The 20,703-nt window shown below is 27.2% G+C and overlaps 1 protein-coding gene across 1 annotated transcript in view; it reads left to right on the top strand.

Annotated features, from left to right (window-relative positions):
- Positions 1-7,985: 7,985 nt before the first annotated feature.
- The window catches only part of LOC100207420 (pyruvate dehydrogenase E1 component subunit beta, mitochondrial), a 57,485-nt gene continuing 44,767 nt past the window's right edge, over positions 7,986-20,703 (top strand). Inside the window, exons 1-4 of the mRNA XM_065818334.1 lie at positions 7,986-8,140; positions 10,605-10,673; positions 10,904-11,011; positions 11,246-11,308. Coding sequence (XP_065674406.1) covers positions 8,087-8,140; positions 10,605-10,673; positions 10,904-11,011; positions 11,246-11,308 — 294 coding nt within the window. The 5' untranslated portion in view covers positions 7,986-8,086. The remainder of the gene's footprint in view (positions 8,141-10,604; positions 10,674-10,903; positions 11,012-11,245; positions 11,309-20,703) is intronic.

Here is a 20,703-nt window from a genome sequence, read left to right as displayed (position 1 = left end):
AAGTGGGTTTAAAGCTTACGAGTTGCGTTAATTTGATTGAAAAATCAAAATTATTTTTTTTTCTTTTGTGGAAAAAATCCACGTACGTTGCCATTTTTTACCACAGAACAAACATAATATCGAGTTTGTAATCATTCATTTGTTATCTTTCAGCTGCCATTCTTCTTTTTATGTCAGATTATTTTGTTTCAAAGATATTTAAGAAATATATAACTTCACATTTACGGGGAAAGTGCGACAACGTTAGTTACTAAAAAAGATCGTCAAAGTAAACGTTTAGGATAGCAAGTTTATAAACTTTATAAATCGTCAAAGTAAACCTTTACGAAACTTGCTATCATTATTTTATGGAAGAATTTTATGTAAAAGTAAAACATAATTTTATTAGAAACTTTAAAAGAATATAACATAACTTTGTTGTCATTTAGTGGTAAACAGAGTATTTGGTTTGAACAAAATATTAAAAGTTTTAAAGTTTTTTTTTTTTAATTTTTCTTTTAGTAATTCAGAGAATTAGTTAGATAAATATCACTTAGAGTATTAGAACACTAGAGCCACATTTTTTTTTTATTATGATGAGTCTGGGTTGTCCTGCGTCCATAAGCAATTAAAAGTTATCTCATCTTCAGGAAAACGGTGTGTTTCATCAGTGACAAGTGGAGAAAAAGGAGTCACAACAACAATTTTATGCGCATATAATTCTGTCGGTCATTATGTACCACCCATGATGGTATTTAAGCGCAAAAAAAAAAAAAAAAAAATTATTACTCACAGATAATGCTCCAGTTGGAACTATTCAAGGATGCTCAGAAAATGGCTGGCTAATACTGATTTATTTCTTGAATAAATACAAAATTTTGTTAAACATGTACAATGCACCTTGATTAACAAAGTTTTACTTATATTTGACGGTCATCGTTCTCATACCAAAAGCTTAAAACTTATAGACTATGCTCGTGACAATGGATTGTTTTTGCTATCGCTACCACCATACACAACTCATAAACTTCAACCATTATTGTTATTATTTATTATTAATGTCAAACTACAACGACAAAGTCATGAGAAATGGCTGTATAAAGACCATTTATGGAAGTTGTAAATATGCATTTTTTGTAAATTTGTCATAATTTTTTTTTTTAATGTTTGTTGTTTTTGAGTTTTGATAGTTTACTGGTAGTTGATTCCATCGTTTAACTATCCTGTTTGAGAAGAAGTTGTCCGGATATCAGACTTGTTTTGTTCTCTGGTTAAATAGTTTTGTTGTCTTGTGCCGTGATCATGTTTTTCTTGACTTAAGCTTGAATAAAAGTTTATTTAGCCCATTTTTAATTTTGAATTGCTGAATTTGGTCTCCTCTTACACGTCTTTCTATAAGTGTCGTCAGACCAAGGCAGTGGATCCTTTCCTCATATGATAACTTCTCGGACTAGTTTAGTTGCCCTTCTTTGGACTGCTTTAATCGCTTTGATGTTTTTTATTCTATTTGGATTCCATACTGAAGCACCGCACTTTAGATGCGGCCTCACCATTGACGTGAAGAGCATCTTAAAAGTGGTTATATTAATGTATTTGAATGAGTTTTTAAGCTGACCCAATATGCGGTTAGTCGTTGCTATTATAGAGTTAATTTGCCGGTCCCACTTTAAGTCAGAGTAGATAATTACTCCCAAGTCTTTCTCAAATTCTACCTTTGATAACTGATGCCCATTTACCTGGTAATTGAACTTTGGATTTGATTTACCAATGTGAATTACTATACATTTGCTTTCATTTAAGCACATTTGCCATGTTTTGCACCATTTTGATATAATGTTGACATCGTCTTGTAAACTGATCAAATCGTTTTATGTCTTTGATGATCCCAATTATTTTTGTGTCACGTGCAAAAAGTTTTGGATTATTTTTGATTTGTAATGCCAAGTCGTAAATGAAAATAACAAACAGTACTGGCCCAAGAACCGAGTCTTGGGGAACCCCACTAAGCACGTTAAGTCAATCTGAAATAGCGTCTCCTAGTATGACACCCTGTTTTCCATCTTTTAAATAGTCAATTATCCAATTGAGCATCTTATTTACTTTTCCGTATGCTATTAATTTTCTTAAACAAAGTCGTGTTTGTGGTACTCAATCGAATGCTTTGCTAAAGTCTTTCATTATTATATTAACTGGAATGCCGTTCTCGGTAGCTTTTGTAATTACATTAAACGATTCAAGCAAGTTTGTGCATGATTTTCCTTTTACGAAGTCGTGTTGATCCTTTGATATTAAATTATTTATTGAAAGATGTTCTACTATTTTGTCCTTTATGTTGCTCTCCATTACTCTACAGACCACTGAAGTTATGGAAATGGGCCTGTAATTTGAAACATCTAAATGACTTCCATTCTTGTAAATTGGCGTAATATTAGCTAGTCTCCATAATTCCGGTAATTTACCGCTATTAAATGATAATTTAAATAAGAATAGAATTAAGTAAGACAATGACTCAGAACAGTTAGACAGTACATGAGGATGAATTCCGTCAACACCACTTGATTTGCGTGTTTAACTTTCTTTTTCTTTTTTTTAACCACTTCCAATTTGAAAATATTTTCAGTTTTTTCATCCCATTTGAAGTTAGTTTGTATTGGAAATCCTGGAAGTTTGTCTAAATTTTCTTTGATAAAAGACTCCTGAAATTTTAGATTAACCATTTCAGAAATTTTTCTTTATTATAAATCAAATTCCCCTCTTGATCCAAAAGTGTTTTGATACCAAATTTGATGTTTCGTTTTTTGTTGATGTAAGAAAAAATCATTTTTGGATTCGATTTTGCGTTTGCGGCTAATTTTTTTTCATACTCAAATACTGCTCGTTTCACCTCCATCGCTACTACTTCTTTTCGTTGTTTCCAGGTATTTAAGTTTAAGATCATGTTTGAAACTACTTGCTTTTAATTTGAACCAGAGTATTTTTTTGTTTTTAGTTAGCTTAATTCGTTCTTTGTTAAACCAATATGGCTGTTTCTGTATGAAATTTAAGTTCTGTTTTTTATAAACTTTTCACATCCATTGTCGTATATTTCAATGAAGTTTTTGTAGTTTGTTTCAATACCAAGATCATTGTTGAGTTTATTTTGCCAGTCAACATTTTTGAAAAATGAATTTAGAACTTCGTAATTGCATCTTTTGTAGACAAATTTTTTAGTTGAATATCTTTTTGTCGTGCTTTTAATTAAAAAATCCACGGTCATTGGACCATGGATTTTTTTGAAAACCTTTTTTAATCAAGCATGTATGAGATGCATGCGAAACCATTCAGGAAGACGAATACAAACAGAATATCTTGGAGAAATTTTTAATGAAGCATATTTAAAGCTGCTAATATGTTTAATGCTACTTCAAGTTTTAGAGCAACTGGAACTGTTCCATTTAATCGGCATTTGTTAGAAAGTGAATATCCAAGGGCATCTTTGAGTGATAATAATAATAAAATCAGGTTATCCATACCTTATGAAATTCACTTTAAACGCGATAACAAAAAAGAAAGTGAAATACTTCAAAGTATTTAAAATACTAAATTCAAAATACTTTACCAACATTCACGACTGTGGCTTTTTTCAAAATTTGTTTTTATACACTTTCATAGCTCAAAATTAATTATCAGTCATTATACTACTTTAAGCATCTTTCATTCATTATTTAAATATCATTCATTCCGTCATTCACATTTGTTTTTTTGCAGCCGCAGTCTTTAGAACATGATATCACTTAGACAGTTACGTCAAGGTGCACGTATTTGTCCCGCTGAGCTAAGTAGTCGTTCAACTGGAGCCAACGATGGTACATCATTGAAACTGACAAACATTGACTGAGTATTCTTATACTTATTCAGAGCATTTAAACTTGTATATTTATCATTCAGATACAACATGCATTTTTCCTGAGCACCATTTGCTGCACCAGCATTTGAATGTTCTCATTATATACAACAAAATTTTCAATTGCTGTCACATTAAGATTGGTCACTATCGACGGTTCACTAGCAGCTAGTATAACTTTTTTAAATATTTCTTTGCAAATAGCTTAATTATTTGTTGATATTTACCATAAACTGAACAGCAGGCGAGAAACTGTTGCAACAATCCTGTATGAATTAATCCTTTAATAATCACATTAAATCCCAATTCTTTTTCAAAACGAGTTTTCTTGCTAACATTGCTGCCACAAATAATTTAGTATAGTTTAAATAGTAACATTGAAACGTTTCCAACTTCACCTGTAAGCTATGCAAATGCAAAAACACATGACCATAATGCACATTATTCCCATGCAATATATGCAATGTTGTAGCAACATGATAAAGTGCATTTTGCCAGACCTGCTCTGTAGGTACGCTTAAATGTATTGTCTGTATAACAAGCCTTGTTAGCAATATTAATTGTCAATATATTCAGTGAAAAGCTGATACATGTTTCTTAGAATGGCAAAGAAATACTCTCGTATCGACTCATCATCATCATCATCATCATCATGTGTAAAGCTGAACGAATATTTCCAATATATCATCATGTGTAAAGCTGAACGAATATTTCCAATATTGATAACATCAATTTCATCCTCATTAACTTAATCTTTTCCCATGTTCTCTTTCTCTTCAGACGCATTAGGTGTGGTAGTCACACTTACACTAGTTGCTGCTCCACTTGTAGTTAAATTCTCTAAGCGCTTTTCCAAAATTTGACGCATTGTCAACTTGACAACTTGACAGTTGCCAAGATTTTTCTACGTTAAAATTATTTTAACAATAAATTTTAGAAATCATTGCAGTAATTGTATCATATGAATGGCTACCATAAAATCAACGACAAACAAGAGACACAGATGCTCGTGAAACCGTATTAGAATCATCTATAGGGATTTCAATAAAAAGTGCCATCATTCTAAAATAACTTTTTTTATTGAATGGCCAAGTATCAGTTGTCTTGCAAATAAGTAATGCTTTTTTCAGTTTGATTGATATTTTTTCATGCATCTTAGAGAGTTTTGAATTCAAACGTTTGTTAAGAACCATGCAACATATGAAACTTACGTTAGGGTTAAACCATTGAAACAGTCGACAAAAAGCCGTTTTTTTAACCGTAGCTTAAGAACACATCTCTTCAACAATGTAATCTGTAGTTATGTCGTCAGCTTCTTCTTCTTCCGAAATAATACAACGTTGCGCTGATAATTCTAATGCAACTTTATGATAAGTAGTTTGTTTCAACATCTTCCAACGCCAGCCTCGCCTCTGTTGTCTTTGCTGAACCATCTGAGAACTGAGTTTAACATAATGTTTAATGATACAACTTTAAAGTGTTATAAACCACCTGTCTTTTACTTTCTTCGTTCTTTTTAGTTTTTTCAAACAGATGCATGCGTATACTTTTATCTATAAATTTTTGTATTATATAATTATATTTATTTCCTCCTAACTATATGCACGTTTTGCTTATTTGGATAAGGCATAGACGTGAATCAAATGTCCGTGGTTAAATTCCCACAACTGTCCACATTGTTTTATTATTCTGTTTAAATACCTTTGTTCATATGTTTGCTTTGTAACCATTCATCTTTTCTTATTTGTATATTAAAATGTTTTTGTTGTATGTTTTGTTGTAACTTTCTTATATTTTCTCTGAACATCTGCCTTATGTGTCTTATAGTCTCCAAAATGACTCTTGTGCGAGTTTTATGCAGCAAACATAAAACCCTTTAGAAGTTTTATGCAGTAAACATAAAACCCTTTAGAAGTTTTATGCAGCAAACATAAAACCCTTTAGAAGTTTTATGCAGTAAACATAAAACCCTTTAGAAGTTTTATGCAGCAAACATAAAACCCTTTAGAAGTTTTATGCAGTAAACATAAAACCCTTTAGAAGTTTTATGCAGTAAACATAAAACCCTTTAGAAGTTTTATGCAGTAAACATAAAACCCTTTAGAAGTTTTATGCAGTAAACATAAAACCCTTTAGAAGTTTTATGCAGTAAACATAAAACCCTTTAGAAGTTTTATGCAGTAAACATAAAACCCTTTAGAAGTTTTATGCAGTAAACATAAAACCCTTTAGAAGTTTTATGCAGTAAACATAAAACCCTTTAGAAGTTTTATGCAGTAAACATAAAACCCTTTAGAAGTTTTATGCAGTAAACATAAAACCCTTTAGAAGTTTTATGCAGTAAACATAAAACCCTTTAGAAGTTTTATGCAGTAAACATAAAACCCTTTAGAAGTTTTATGCAGTAAACATAAAACCCTTTAGAAGTTTTTACTGTAACTGAGTAAGTATTGTAAAATTCAAATTTAATTTGTACTGTCTTGCCTTTAATTCAAAATTAATTATTTGTTTGATGATAATCAATTATCATAGTTCATAATAGATAAATTAATTTTAACTAACACAAAATTAAAAATTATCCTCAAATGCTTTACAAAATTTGATGTTCTTGCCATGTTTACTTTTGTGGCCTTGAAATTGTTTACTTTTGTGGCCTTGAGAAAGCTTCTTCAATTTTGTTTTTTAAAGTTAAAATATTTGGAATAATTGCTTTCTTTAAAAAAGTTATATTTACGTTCTTAAAATCTTAACGTTATTAAATCCTAATAAAGAAAGCTTTCTAATAAATGGACTTTAAATGTATATAAATTTTATCAAAAATTTTGTGACGTTTTTGGGGGTAAGTGGTAATTCTTTTTTAACTCCCCTCTGTATAAGAAACCAATATAGAAATATAAAAAGTAAAGTTGATTAAATATTTTTGATTAATTAATTAATAAATCAAAGACCGAAACTTATTAAAAAAAAAAAACTGTAAAAATATGTACCTTTTTAATGACAAGCAACTAAATAAATTACAGTAATCGCGCCGTGTTATTAAGAGAGTGAAATACAGAGAGAGTGTCAAAAACTAGGTTTTTACAGTTATTTTTTCAAATGTAATTAAAAACTAAATGTATCAATAACATTATCATCAACGTAAATATGTATAATGCATAACCTAAATCATATTTAAGGATAAAATAATAGTTTTCTTTTAATAACAATTTCACTTATTCGCTTGGCATCGGGCTTGATGTTTCCCTAAGTTTATCCTATGTTTTGTATAAATACTTAGAAACAGTTGTCAACTTATTCAATAACAAACAACATTTTTTTTTTAAACAAGATTTTAACAACACACTAAGAATGTGTTTAAAGGTTGATAAAAAATTATTGATGACACTACAATCACGTGGAACGACTAGTGAGCTCAGTTTAACTTTTAATAGCATATTATGCATGTTACGCTCTGATAAACCTGATATACAGTAGGTCTAGCTTCCAACTTTAACACTTTTCAAATTTAGCGGGGTTCAAAACTGGAATTAAACAAAAACGTATAAAACAAAGTAATAATAAAAACCTAAACCTAAACGTATATATATATATATATATATATATATATATATATATATATATATATATATATATATATATATATATATATATATATATATATATATATATATATATATATATATATATATATATATATATATATATATATATATATATATATATATATATATTAAAATTCAAGGCTCCGCCGCCACTAAAAAAATGTAACAAGTTACAATCAAAAGTGAACATTTTATGATAAAAAATGCTTTTGTTAAAAAAAATTTTACACAGTTTTTTACGAGTTTCCTACGACTCCATAACTAAAGCTTTTTTATTTTTATTCTGTTTTATTAAAATATAACTTTTGTGTATATTTTAATAAAATAGAATATTATTTTTTTAAATACAAGTTTTGTACACTAAATATAGCTTAAAAGCATTTGATGTCTATTGATACTATATTAGATGTATTTTTTAACTTGTATGTTGTAAAAGTATTTTATATTGTTAAAACTTTTAAATACAGTGTAGTTGTAAAAAATATATGGGAAAAAATTTCTAAATAATTCATTATTATCCGACTAATTCAAATAAAGAATATATTTCTCGGCTCGGCGTGACATATGACATTTGTCCATATCGAGTTAAAAACGGAATTATTGCGAGTGATATTTTAAAAAAATGGCTACTCCAACTTTGAGGGAAAAGTTAATGAAGAATCTGGTAGCCTTTTCGGTAATAATTTATATTTGTAAATCACAATGAATCCCTGAAAAATTATAATCCTTTCAAAATTGTAATAAATTTTAAATTAAAAAGTTATATACATTTTTTTTTTAAGAAAAATTCATTTTTATATACATATTATTCTTAATATTTGTTTTAAAAAACTTGTCATCAACCAACAAAAATGTATGACTAATTCAAGTTATGAGTAACTGAAAACTTTACCTTTTCAGTTGCTTAAACAAATAAGTTTAGGTAACTGAAAAGGTAAAGTTTTCAGTTACCCAAACAAACTTTAGACAACCTTTAATTTCAGATCTCATTATACAATTCCTCTGCATCTTCAAATTTTTAAGTTGAAAAATTAATATAAAATGAGTTAACCAGATAGTTCTTGAAATGAACTTGAAATGAACGATTATTGACATTGTATTTTCCCTTTGATATTTATGAAAATTATGTAATTATTTTTTTTATTTTTTGATATTATTTCTCTAAATCTAATGGCATAATAAAAATGTTTTTGAATAACATTTTTTTTGTTGATAATAGATCATTCTTGCTTATTGAAACGGCAAAAATTTACTTTTTTTTTTATTAGTCTTAATTAGTGTTAGAACTAAGTATAAAATTTTAAACTCACTTTTAACATCAATATTATTATTGTGATATAAGTCCTCTTTTTTCAAAAATACTGCCACAGCATTAGTTGTATATATTTAATGCTTTCAAAATTTTAAAACACATTTAACAACTCTGTACGTCTTTACTCCTCATCTTTTCAAATTAAAATTGCCTATTTAGATTTAAGGTTCCTAGGCTTTAAGTAAAGGTTTAAAAGCCTTTATCTTATTTGAAACCTTTGAAACTTGTGGTTTTGGATTAACTTTTGATTTTTGAATATTTTTCAAATATTAGTTTTACAGCTGTTGTGCTGCTATATAAATTTACAGTTACAGTGTTACTATTTAAAATGTCTATTGTTGGAAGTTTTATAAAAATTATTTATACTTTGATAAAACATTGATATTTAATTTAAGTTAATAAAATCATGAAAATATTTAATAACTAAACAGTTTTTGTAGTAGTTTGATTTTTAGGTGAAATTAAGCTAGACTTTTTTTTATTATTACTAGTGCTATTTTTCAAAATTTTGAGCACAAAATTTTCATAAAATGATTAGTTTCAATTTTCCTTTTATAAAGGTTTACTGCCATTATTAAAATGATATTCGAATTTGTATTATCAATATAGTTTTCTTTTCCACTTTTAGAAATTCTTATGGTAATAAGAAACATGTTTAAATCTACTCAATTGGATTTAGTTAATGTATCTCGTTTTATATTTACAGAAATGTTGTTATTGGTAGAAATAAAGACTTGGTCACTGTTGTTTTAACATGACCGTAGTTAGGCTGAATAATACCTACCTTGTGCAGCAAGAACTTTATTCATTACCAAATAAACATTTTCATTTTAAAATTTCATTTTAGACATCTATCAAGTAAAGCAATAATATTTTTACCAGCAGGACTTCCATAGTTTTTTCCCCTGAAATAATAGACAAATTTGTCTATTATTTGTTGAAAATTAGAATTGCAAATGTGCAGCCAAAATGTTGTCATTTAGATTTATATAGTCTACTTTATATAGTCTATTTTCACTTGATGATGTACAGACTTTAAATAAATGGTGATTTTAGATCCAAAAATTTCATTTGCTGCTATTTTAATCAATTTATTGTCAGTTTCCTATGTTGGATGTATATTTAGTAAGGTGTGTTGGTTGATTGTCTTTAAATATTTGGTTACCAGACAATTTTTTTAAGGGTACCATAAAAGATGAAAATGTCAAGGTCACACACCTGAATTATATTTTAATTAAGCACACACACACACACTAAAATCGCCTCTGTTACTGTGTGTTAAAGGGTTATAATCTTATTTTGTGATGATTATTGAAAGATTGATTATTAAGAGGGCAGAGTGAAAATGCACAATGATAATTATATATATATATATATATATATATATATATATATATATATATATATATATATATATATGTATATATATATATATATATAATCATTATTATTTTTTTTGTTGACATTTTTATGAAAAAACAAAAAAAATCGTTAATAAGCAAATGTTTCTTTCAAGGTTACTCAATCTAAGCTTATATGTGATTTATTTTTTTTCATGCCATTCTGTGCATTAAGAGCATGAAGAAGTACTGTTAAATATGTGTGCATGAAATTATCGAAATTGTTAGGTGTATTACATTTTTAAAAATCATTTTTTTATATGTAGATCCTTGATTATTTGATTTAAAAAAAGTAAACCTTTTACAACTTTGAGCTTTTATACCTCTAATTTAGTCATGTGTTAAAATCAATAAAAATCTACTTGTGTTTTATGACATCAAGTACATGCAGTTAAAGAAATTAGTTTTATATCTTTATTTTTTTTAAGGTGAGAAATTTACGGAACAGTAATTTAAGAGCATTTTCTGTCACTTCTTCTTCTGCTGCAACAAAATCAGTAAGTAATTATAAATAAAGAACAATAGTTTGTATAAATAAAAAAAGTCTGAAAAAGTTATTAAACATTTCATCTAGTAAAAAAATTATATCATGAATGAATATTATGTTCAATTTACTATATATACAATATTATAATCTAATATTAATCAACTTCAGTAAAACCTTGTAATAGTAATATATTGCTGAAATTATTTATTTAAAAAATTACTTTATGTTTTCCTTTTTAAGATAAGTGTTCGAGATGCCCTTAACATGGCCATGGATGAAGAGTTAGAAAGAGATGAAAAAGTTATTTTGATTGGTGAAGAAGTAGCTCAATATGACGGTGCCTATAAAGTATATTTTCATATATTTATTTGTGTGTGTATATATATATATATATATATATATATATATATATATATATATATATATATATATATATATATATATATATATATATATATATATATATATATATATATATATATATATATATATTCCTCATGGAATTTCTAGAAATTAATAATAAAATTGAATACTTGGTTTAATTTTTTATTTGTTAAAACTGAGGAAAAAGTTTTTATTTAGGTAAGCAAAGGATTATGGAAAAAGTATGGAGATAAACGTATAATTGACACACCTATTACTGAGGTTTTTTTTGTTTTGTTTTTTTTTTTTTCTATTTTTTTGTTTGTTAAAATTTTTAAAAAATACGTCAGAATGACTGAATGAAAAATAATCATAAATAATTTTTTCAATTTTTTATTTTTATTTTTAATTTTTAAGAAAATACATTAGAATGATTGAAAGAAATTATAAATTACATATAAATAAAAGTATATTAAGATTTTCCATTCACATATAGTGAATTGTAGCAAATGTATATATATATATATATATATATATATATATATATATATATATATATATATATATATATATATATATATATATGTATATATATATATATATATATATTTATATATATATATATATATATATAACAGTGGTGTGAAAAATATTAAGACCACCAAGAAAAAAAGCTTTTTTATTAGTTGATACCACTTTTTAGACTCTGAAAAAATCGCAGTACTGCTTTATTTTATCATCAATATCCTGTGGGTGTGGCTGAGTATTAAAATTATTGATTTGGATTTGAGTCTGTTAATTTTTATTGTAGAATTATGTGTTTTAGTGAACATTCGATATATTTTGCCTTGTGAAATGTAAGTTGCGGACAAGTGAATATGTATGGTTTAAACAACCTTTAAGTGATAGTGATACAGTTTAATATTTTTCTGATTTTAAATATATGTAATTCTGATTATTTAAGAATTTTTTTCTCAGATTATATTATATTTTCAAAATATGGGTAAAGTTGCTGACCCTAGTCTAAGTTAGAAACATTTTCACAATGGGAAATTGCCAAGAAATGTGGACTAAGTAAAACAGCTGTTTTTACCATCAAGAAACGATTGGACTTTAGTTTTATGTCCTCTCCTAGACGTTCCACTTCAGGCCAAAAACCAGTCATGACATGACAGCTCCATGGTGTGCTGCAGGAGCACCAGATCAATGTCTTAACAAGTTGTGTTCGGAGATGTCTGATACAAGATGGATTTGTAGCACATTGACCACACAAAAAACCGCTCTTGACCAATGCTCAACAAACGCGGCGGTGTCAGTGGGCCATTGATGACAAAGATTGGACCACAGAACAATGGAGAAAGGTACCATTTTTTTAATGTAAGAGCTTACAACCATGTACTCCAAGTTGAAGCAAAGTCTAACATATTATTTAATGTAATAATGATGTTTAATATCATACATTACCTGCTAGTGCAATTGTTTTATGTCCATAGGTATCGAATATTGTAGCAATGGTTATGTTTACTGCATGAATGAAAAATGAAGTGAACATGTAATTAGTGATTACAGGATGTTAATCTAATGTATGCTCAAGACTTTTACAGTGTGTTTGTATTTTTAGGTTTGCTTCAGTGATGAATTTATGTTCGAGATACTTGACGATAAATGTCATCAAATATCTCGAACATAGATTCATCACTGCGCCGTCGTTCTGGGGAAGAATTTCAACCGCAATGTCTGGTGGAGACTGTCAAGCATCCTATCTCAGTAATGGTATGGTCGATGATAAGTTGAATGGATCAACATCAATACATCAACATAATGGAGAAAAAACTTCTACCTCAACTTCAAATTCATTTTCTTGGTGGTTTCATCTTCCAACAAGATGACCATGTCATATGGCACGCTCTGCTGCAAACTTTTTGAACTGTAATAATGTTCCTATCCTACCATGGACGGGTAATTCACCTGATATGAACCCGATTGAAAACTTGTGGATGATAGTCAAAAAGAGAATTGCCGACAAAAGCCAACAACAAAAGTTGCATTGATTGAGGCGCTCATAGAGGTTTGGACACATGATCCAGAAATACAAGACATGTGTCCAAGACTGATTAATGGGATGCCTAAGAGGGTTGAAAAACTTATTGCAGCTAGAGGAGCATTCACAAAATACTGAAATAGGCTCATTTTATGACATTGTGTGTGTGTCTTTATAAGAAATATTAGAAAAATTCACTTTTTCGACAATGGTCTTAATATTTTTCACACCTTATAGCCTGCTACCACAAGAAAAAGGGCCACCAAAAGAAAAAATTGTTAAAATCTGAAATCTATAGCGGAGATTTATTTAAAGGAATCCGAAACCTCCGAGACATGTTGTGTTTATATAAAAAGAATGATAAAAAATATGTTTGGGCTAAATTTTTTTGATTAGAACAAAAGAATAAATGTACACCAAGAAAAACTTTTTCATTTTAGTTAAAGCTCGCTATTTTCGATTTGTTGTAGGCCAAAAAGTCAGCATAATATACGCTGCAATCTACAGACTTGATAATTTATTCAAGTGAGTTTTATTCATAAAATTTTCAGTACATGACATCATTTTTTGTTAATTTAAAAGATTGATTATGTAAACAAACAAAAAAATCAATGAAGTCATGTACTTAAACTTTTAGGAATAAAACACACTTGAATAAATTATTCAAATTCTTTTATTTGGAATTAGCACGGTCTTATCAGCATATTATGTCCAAACAAGAGCTTTAGATGGTATAATTTTATACCACAATAATTAGTTTAAAAATTTGAAAAAGTGGGCTAACAGATTTTGCAATAAAGCAAGAAATATAAAGTACCTTATGTTAAAGAAGAAATTTTAATATAATGTTTTTAAGGAAGCATATATATATTTTCCTAATGGAATCAAATAATTATCTGTCTAATGTGATGAGATTTTTGACTCTAGTTGCATCGTTTAAACTTGTTTAGATATATATCTGGAAACTTGGGAGGCCACAACTTTTTACATGTTTTGAAAACATTTTTAAAAAATAAATCTTAATGAAAGAAGAATAAAATAACTAAACTTTAAGAGATAATCATTTATAACTACATTTTTATATACATTTGAAATAAATAACTTTGATTATTTCTAACGGTTTTATAATATTGAGCAATATGATTTTATATAAAGTAACAACTTACTTGTAATGATTCTATAGTAAATAAACACATTTTGTTTAAATTATTAAAAAATATTTTACATAATTTATATATATATAATACACAGTAGTGTATTTTTTCCTACTTTTTTCCAAAAGTCTTTTTTTTAAATCATGTTAAATAAAATTAAAAGGAAAATGATTTTGAACAATTCTTTCTAGTAATATATTCAAAAAATAAATGATTCAAATTATTTATATTCATTTATATTTTTTTTTATTTACATTCTTTGCATTCAAAAAATTTTTTTTGACTAGATTAACATTGTTGTTTATAGCTGATGTTGTTTATAAAGTTATTCATAAAAATTGTTCTAAAAGATTAGAATTTATCATTAAAAGTTCATTGAAAAGTTATGATAAAAACAGTAATTTATCATAAAGTTAAAACAGAATAAAAAATTTATTGAACAAATCAATTAAAATGATTGTAAAACCAAATAATGTTATAATATAATAATTGGTTATCAACTAAATCAAATTTCAACAAAAAAAGTTATTTATCTCTAAAATTCATTTTGATGCAAAGTGAAATATCATAACCTCAACGAAAAAAATGTGATTTTAAATTGGAGCAAAACTAAGTTTTTAAATTTAAAATAAAAATATTTCTAAGAACTAAAGACATGCTGTTAAAAAGCTTATCGATTCAACATTCTTACTAATATATTCTCATTTTTTTGATCTTAGGAAAATTTGTTGAAACTTTTAAAAGTATTTTATTGACTTTGCTTTCTGAAGTTTCCATTCACATATTTCTAGATCTTTCAGGAAGTAAAAAAGTTTTTCTGATAAAGAATAAAATATAATTCATAAAAACTTTACTCAAAGTTCAAATTTTCTAAATTTTATTACTAGTATAAAAAACAATGCGTGAAATATTATCTGCATGCCAAGTTGAAAAAATATTTTGCAAAATTCAGATGGTACTCATTACTGTGAAACTTTTTTTTTTATTTAACTAACATTTATACTCAAAATATTTTTTATTGCTCACAAAGGTTTTTTCCATGCTAGAGATATTTGTGAGAAACATCAGATCAACAAGCAACAAGCACTCATGATTTCTATAAGAACAAGCTATTCAAAATGTAAACTATTAGATTTATATCGTTTTAGATTTTCTATTAAAAACTGTCTGATTATGGATCAATTTTTTGATTGTTTAAATGTTCTAAGTAAAAAAAAAGTTATAAAATTTTCTGTATTTACAACCCCCACCCTTAAGGTCAAGGTGAGTACTCTTTTTTCTTTTTTTCTTTTTTTTTTTTGCACTTTATAATGTTTTTTGCAACAAATTAACAATGCTCTTCACAAGAAAACAAAAATGATATGTTTAGCTGGTTTCTAACATTTTTGTTGGAAATTATTTTTTTATCACCAAAATCAACAAAACCAACAAGCCATTATGCTTTCCATTATGCTTGTTTCAAAATAAATTATTTTTGATCTTTATTTCATCAAAAATGATTAAGACAAATTTTTTAAAAGAAAGAAATCTTTGGATTTTATTAGCTAGACAATAGGCTGAATTAAATCTTCATATAGGTTGGTTGGTAGGTAATTTTTCTGGTAAAGTTCTTATGCTTGGCAAAATTTAAATACCTACGTCTGTCTGTGAATCTTAATGCAAATTGTTATAAGCAGCAAGAAATTTTTTATTTTAGAGATTGGCACAAAATATGTCAAAATTTAGATAAATTTGTCTCATTAAATGTCAATTGTCTGGTAGTGTGTTTAAATTAGATAATTAGTTAGAATATTTGTCTATAAAATTAAAATATTTAAAAAGTAAAAGATTTAATTGATCAAATATTTAGTTGACTTCAGTTTCGGTTTTCAGTTTCAGATTTATTTAGAGTATAAGTCCTAATCTGACTGAAATTTGTGGAAGTTGCAAAAACCTATATTTCACAGAATGGAAGGCTATCGGTTATAAAGACTGGTTTAATAGTTGTCATTAAGTTAAAAAGTTGGAAAGCTAAAAGATGATGTTATTATAAAACTATTTACTGAGCAGTGTTCTACAAGTAGACACAAATTTCATCTTTCCACCCAAAAAGACTTTTCAGTTTCTTTGTATTTAATTCTATTTCTTTGTCTTCTAGCAATTGTCATCTTCAAATAAGAAAAAAATACCCTCAAAAAATGCCCTTGTTAAAAGAAAATAGTTTTATTTTAAATACCATCATAATTTTTTTAATATATTTTAAATTTAACAACATAAGAAATTATCTTTTATATTTTAAATATAAATTATGGGTTTTTAGCCAAATACATGATTAGTAAAATGTAAGAAATCTTACACACAGATTTCTTATTTTGGAATGACATATTCTAATAACTTAATGAAGTATAAAATACATTATAAACAAATTCAATTTTCCATAACTTATTTAACAATTTATCATAACTTATTTAACAATTGCATTTTCAAAAAATCATTTTTGAAGTGAGCAAAGTTACAATAATAATAAAATGTGAAACAAAAAATTTCAAGAAGTACTTTAAAAGCTTCTTTCTTAAATATCAATGATGAGAGTTGAGAAACTAACATATAATTCCGTGATTTAAGAATATCTAGTTTAGTTAGGAATTTTATTTATAATGATAATATGTATACATATTAGCTCTTCATTAGCAACATTTTGTTTGTGACAATATACAATCTTATTTAATAATCCAGTTAGAAAAACAGTTGTTATATTCAGGTAGACAGTTGTCTGTAGGTAGACAAAAATAGTTGTATTTACAAAGTTTTTTTTTTTGGTAGAAAGACATGCAGGTTTAGCTAAATAGTCATGCAATTCAACAGATAGAAAACATCAGTATAATTAATACTTCTTACAGAAGTTTTTCTCTCAGATTCAAATATCTATGTGGTTGTTTAAAATTTCAAGCAAAAAGATAAGTAGTATAGTCTAGGTATTCTGGACAGTGTTGTTACCCCCAAAAAATGCTTAAGCTGAGAAAAACAATGTTTTATTTCTAGAAACTTGCAAAAAATCCTTTCAGTTATAAAAAAATTTATAATAAATTTGACAGAACGCTTCTTGTTTTATGACTCATTAAAAAAGAAAACAATCAAGAACATATGATAAACTGCTCCAAAGATAGAGAATATATACATATATGACCAACAGCTCTAAATATTAGCATTTAGGTTGCGATAACATTTTGATAAATCTAAACATAAAATAGTAATGAATATTTTTTATGCATTTTAATGATTTTATTTATAAAGAGCATATAAGATATATTCAAATATCACCGTAGGTGATATTTGAATATATCTTATATGCTGTAGGTGACTGTTTAGTGTGTTGTTGGTGACTGTTTAGTATATATCTTATATGCTGTAGGTGACTGTTTATCTTATATGCAGTAGGTGACTGTTTAGTGTGTTGCCAGCGTTTTTTTTATTTTTTTTATTTTGCATTTATAAGTTGCATTATAAATTATCTATAATAATTGCGAGTGTTGGGTCTTTTTGGCTGCACATAACTGAGATAACTGTACATAACTGAATAACTGTAGATTAAAAAAAGAACAGAAAATAACAGTGATTATCAGAATTGAATTATATTTTAGAAAATTTAAATTTCTTTATAAGTTTTTTGTGATGTATGGCAATTTCTGGTCATTTTATATTATTATAAGATTCATTTTTTATAAGCAAAATCTTCATGAACTTTTGAACTACCTAATATAATCATGTCATATTAATAAGACTTTTTAACTAATATTATTATCATGTCATATTAATAAAAAATTTTTTATTAATATGACATGATAATAATATTTTTTATATTTTTTAGGAAATATTTAAAAATTCATTATTTAAGCTACTAAATTTAACTTAATTGGCAATATCTTAATTCATATTTTTATTTGAGATTAAAATAGGACAGTTAATACTAAAATTTACTGAAATTCTTTTTATTTCAGTATGCTTATAGATTGGAGCAGTTCTGTATAAAAACTTCTGATATAATTTTATCTTCCTCAATTTTATCTTAATTGGTTTTAGTGTTATATTGGTTGAACATGATGAAATTCAGCACCTTTTAATCATTAATTACTCAAAAAATATTTGACAAATTTTTTTAATTTTTTTGCAAATGGAAACTAATGTGTTGTTGTTTTATGGTCCTTCATTGTCACAAGTTGACATTTAAAAATTGACCAATGTTTCTCGACCATCAGTTTGATTTATTTTGCGGCAATATAAACAGACCCAATCTATTGAAAAAGAAGCTGGAAGTGGAAAAAAGAAAGAATTTAAAGATAAATATAAAGCAAAATCAATCATTCACTCCATAAAGGCAAATCTATGTTAGTTGCAGAGAGATCTTGTGAGAAAATTTAAATGCAGCCAAGCTTTGATAGGAAAATTACTTCAAGAGTATAAAGCAAATCATAAAAAGAAAACTTTGAAGTGATCAATTGATGGAGAAATTAAAGCAATTCGTTGTTCAAAAAAGCTATATAAATTTAAAAATTGAGAAAACTTGTGCATAATTGAAGACTTGTACATGATTGAAAACTCAAATTTGCGAGTTATTGAAAGTTATTGGTCATTTATAAAAGAAATCTTATTGAAAAGCAACAAATAACCTACAAATAAAGATTTTAAGAAAAAATAGAGAGCTGCATCGAAAAAGGTAGCTCAAAGCAAGATCCAGCAGGTAATGTCAAGTATTGGCAAAGATATTCAGTTTCTATCTAAGCATCCGATAAAAAATTTAAATAATTATTGAAATGAATAAGTAATTCAATTAGCTTCATTATGTCAAAAAATTTGTTGTATATATATATATATATATATATATATATATATATATATATATATATATATATACAACCCGTAGATGTTGTCCAAAAGTTTTTTCCATATTTTGTTGACAAAAAGTAAAAATTAAAATGCAAGACCGGAATTATTTTTTTTTATTAATTGATAGACTGCCTGCCCCAACCAAACCCTCAGTCAATGTAGCAACACTCCCTTGCGGGTCAGGCTAAAAGATAGTAGATGTAGCAGCACTCCCTTGCGGGTCAGGCTATTTGTCAGTCGATGTAGCAGCACTCCCTTGCGAGTCAGGCTATTTGTCAGTCGATGTAGCAGCACTCCCTTGCGAGTCAGGCTATAAGATAGTCGATGTAGCAACACTCCGCGCATGATTAACATTAAAAAAAAATAAAAATAAAAACATTTTATTAAAAAAAGTAAAAACATTTTATTAAAAAAAATAAAAACATTGTTTATATTGTTAAAAACATTCAGAATGTTTTTAAACCATTCTGGTCAATTAAATTTGCGTTTTTGTGTTTTTTTTTAAAAACGATTTATTTGTAATTAAATTAATGGTTTTTACTTTCGTCCAACACGCAAATGTTGGACGAAAGTCAAAAGTAATTAAAAGTGACGTATGTGTTGGCGTAAGAATCACTTTTTTCCTTCCGCTCTTCCCAAAGACAACAAACTATAGATCTATATATATATATATATATATATATATATATATATATATATATATATATAAAGCAAAGAAAAAAAAATATTTATATAAAAAATGTAAAAATTTTTGTTTTTGATTAAAAATTAAAAAAAAAATAGTTATAATATAAATTTTTTTATATTACTAAGTTTCATTTCTTTTAAATAAAGACTTTTATTAATAATCAATAATTACTATCAATAATGTCAGGTCAGGTTATCCTGCTACTGTCAGGTCAGGTACACTGTCAGGTCAGGTTATCCTGCTACTGGTAAAATGTAACCCAGTACAATCTGCTTCATGTCCTGCTACCTTGTAGGATACGCCTTTTTAGGCAAAAGCTAGAAGATGCCAACTCCGACTTAAAACACCCCCTGTCTTGGGGCTCAGGTTTCAGGTAGTCAGGTTTCCTGAACTTTGTGATAGCTTTCAAAGAGGCTGATTCCATCAACAGCTTTAAAATATTAAAGTATTAACAGTGCCATAGTGCGCATGGATGGTGTCCCTGTTTGTACTTTTTGGTGTGCATTGCCAATTGCTTGGGCTATTAGACAGTGTTCTGAGTACTATCTATGCTTTGAGTCTAGTTCTTCAACAAATTTAAAAATGAATAAAGTACCAAAAACTATAAACCACAAAAAACCATCATCATCACCAAGTTCTCTAAACCTATCATTCACTAATATTCGTGGTCTTCGAAGTAATTTTACTTCTGTTGAGTCTTATCTCTTGCAAAGTTCACCAGACATGCTTGCTCTTTATGAGACTAATTTGAGTTCAGCTGTTTTATCTTGCGATCTTAGTGTTGATGGTTACCTTCTTTTAATTCATAAAGACTCCAATAGTCACATGCTTGACCTGGGCATTTACATTCATAAGAATTCACTCATTTGTCGTGAAACTAGGTTTGAATCCACAGGCTATTCTTTCATATGCTCTCGTTTAGCACCACTTC

The sequence above is a fragment of the Hydra vulgaris genome, chromosome 14 (assembly GCF_038396675.1).
Source record: "Hydra vulgaris chromosome 14, alternate assembly HydraT2T_AEP".
Lineage (NCBI taxonomy): Eukaryota > Metazoa > Cnidaria > Hydrozoa > Anthoathecata > Hydridae > Hydra > Hydra vulgaris.
Note: the sequence above shows the minus strand (reverse complement) of the source record. Positions and strands in the feature narration are given on the sequence as shown.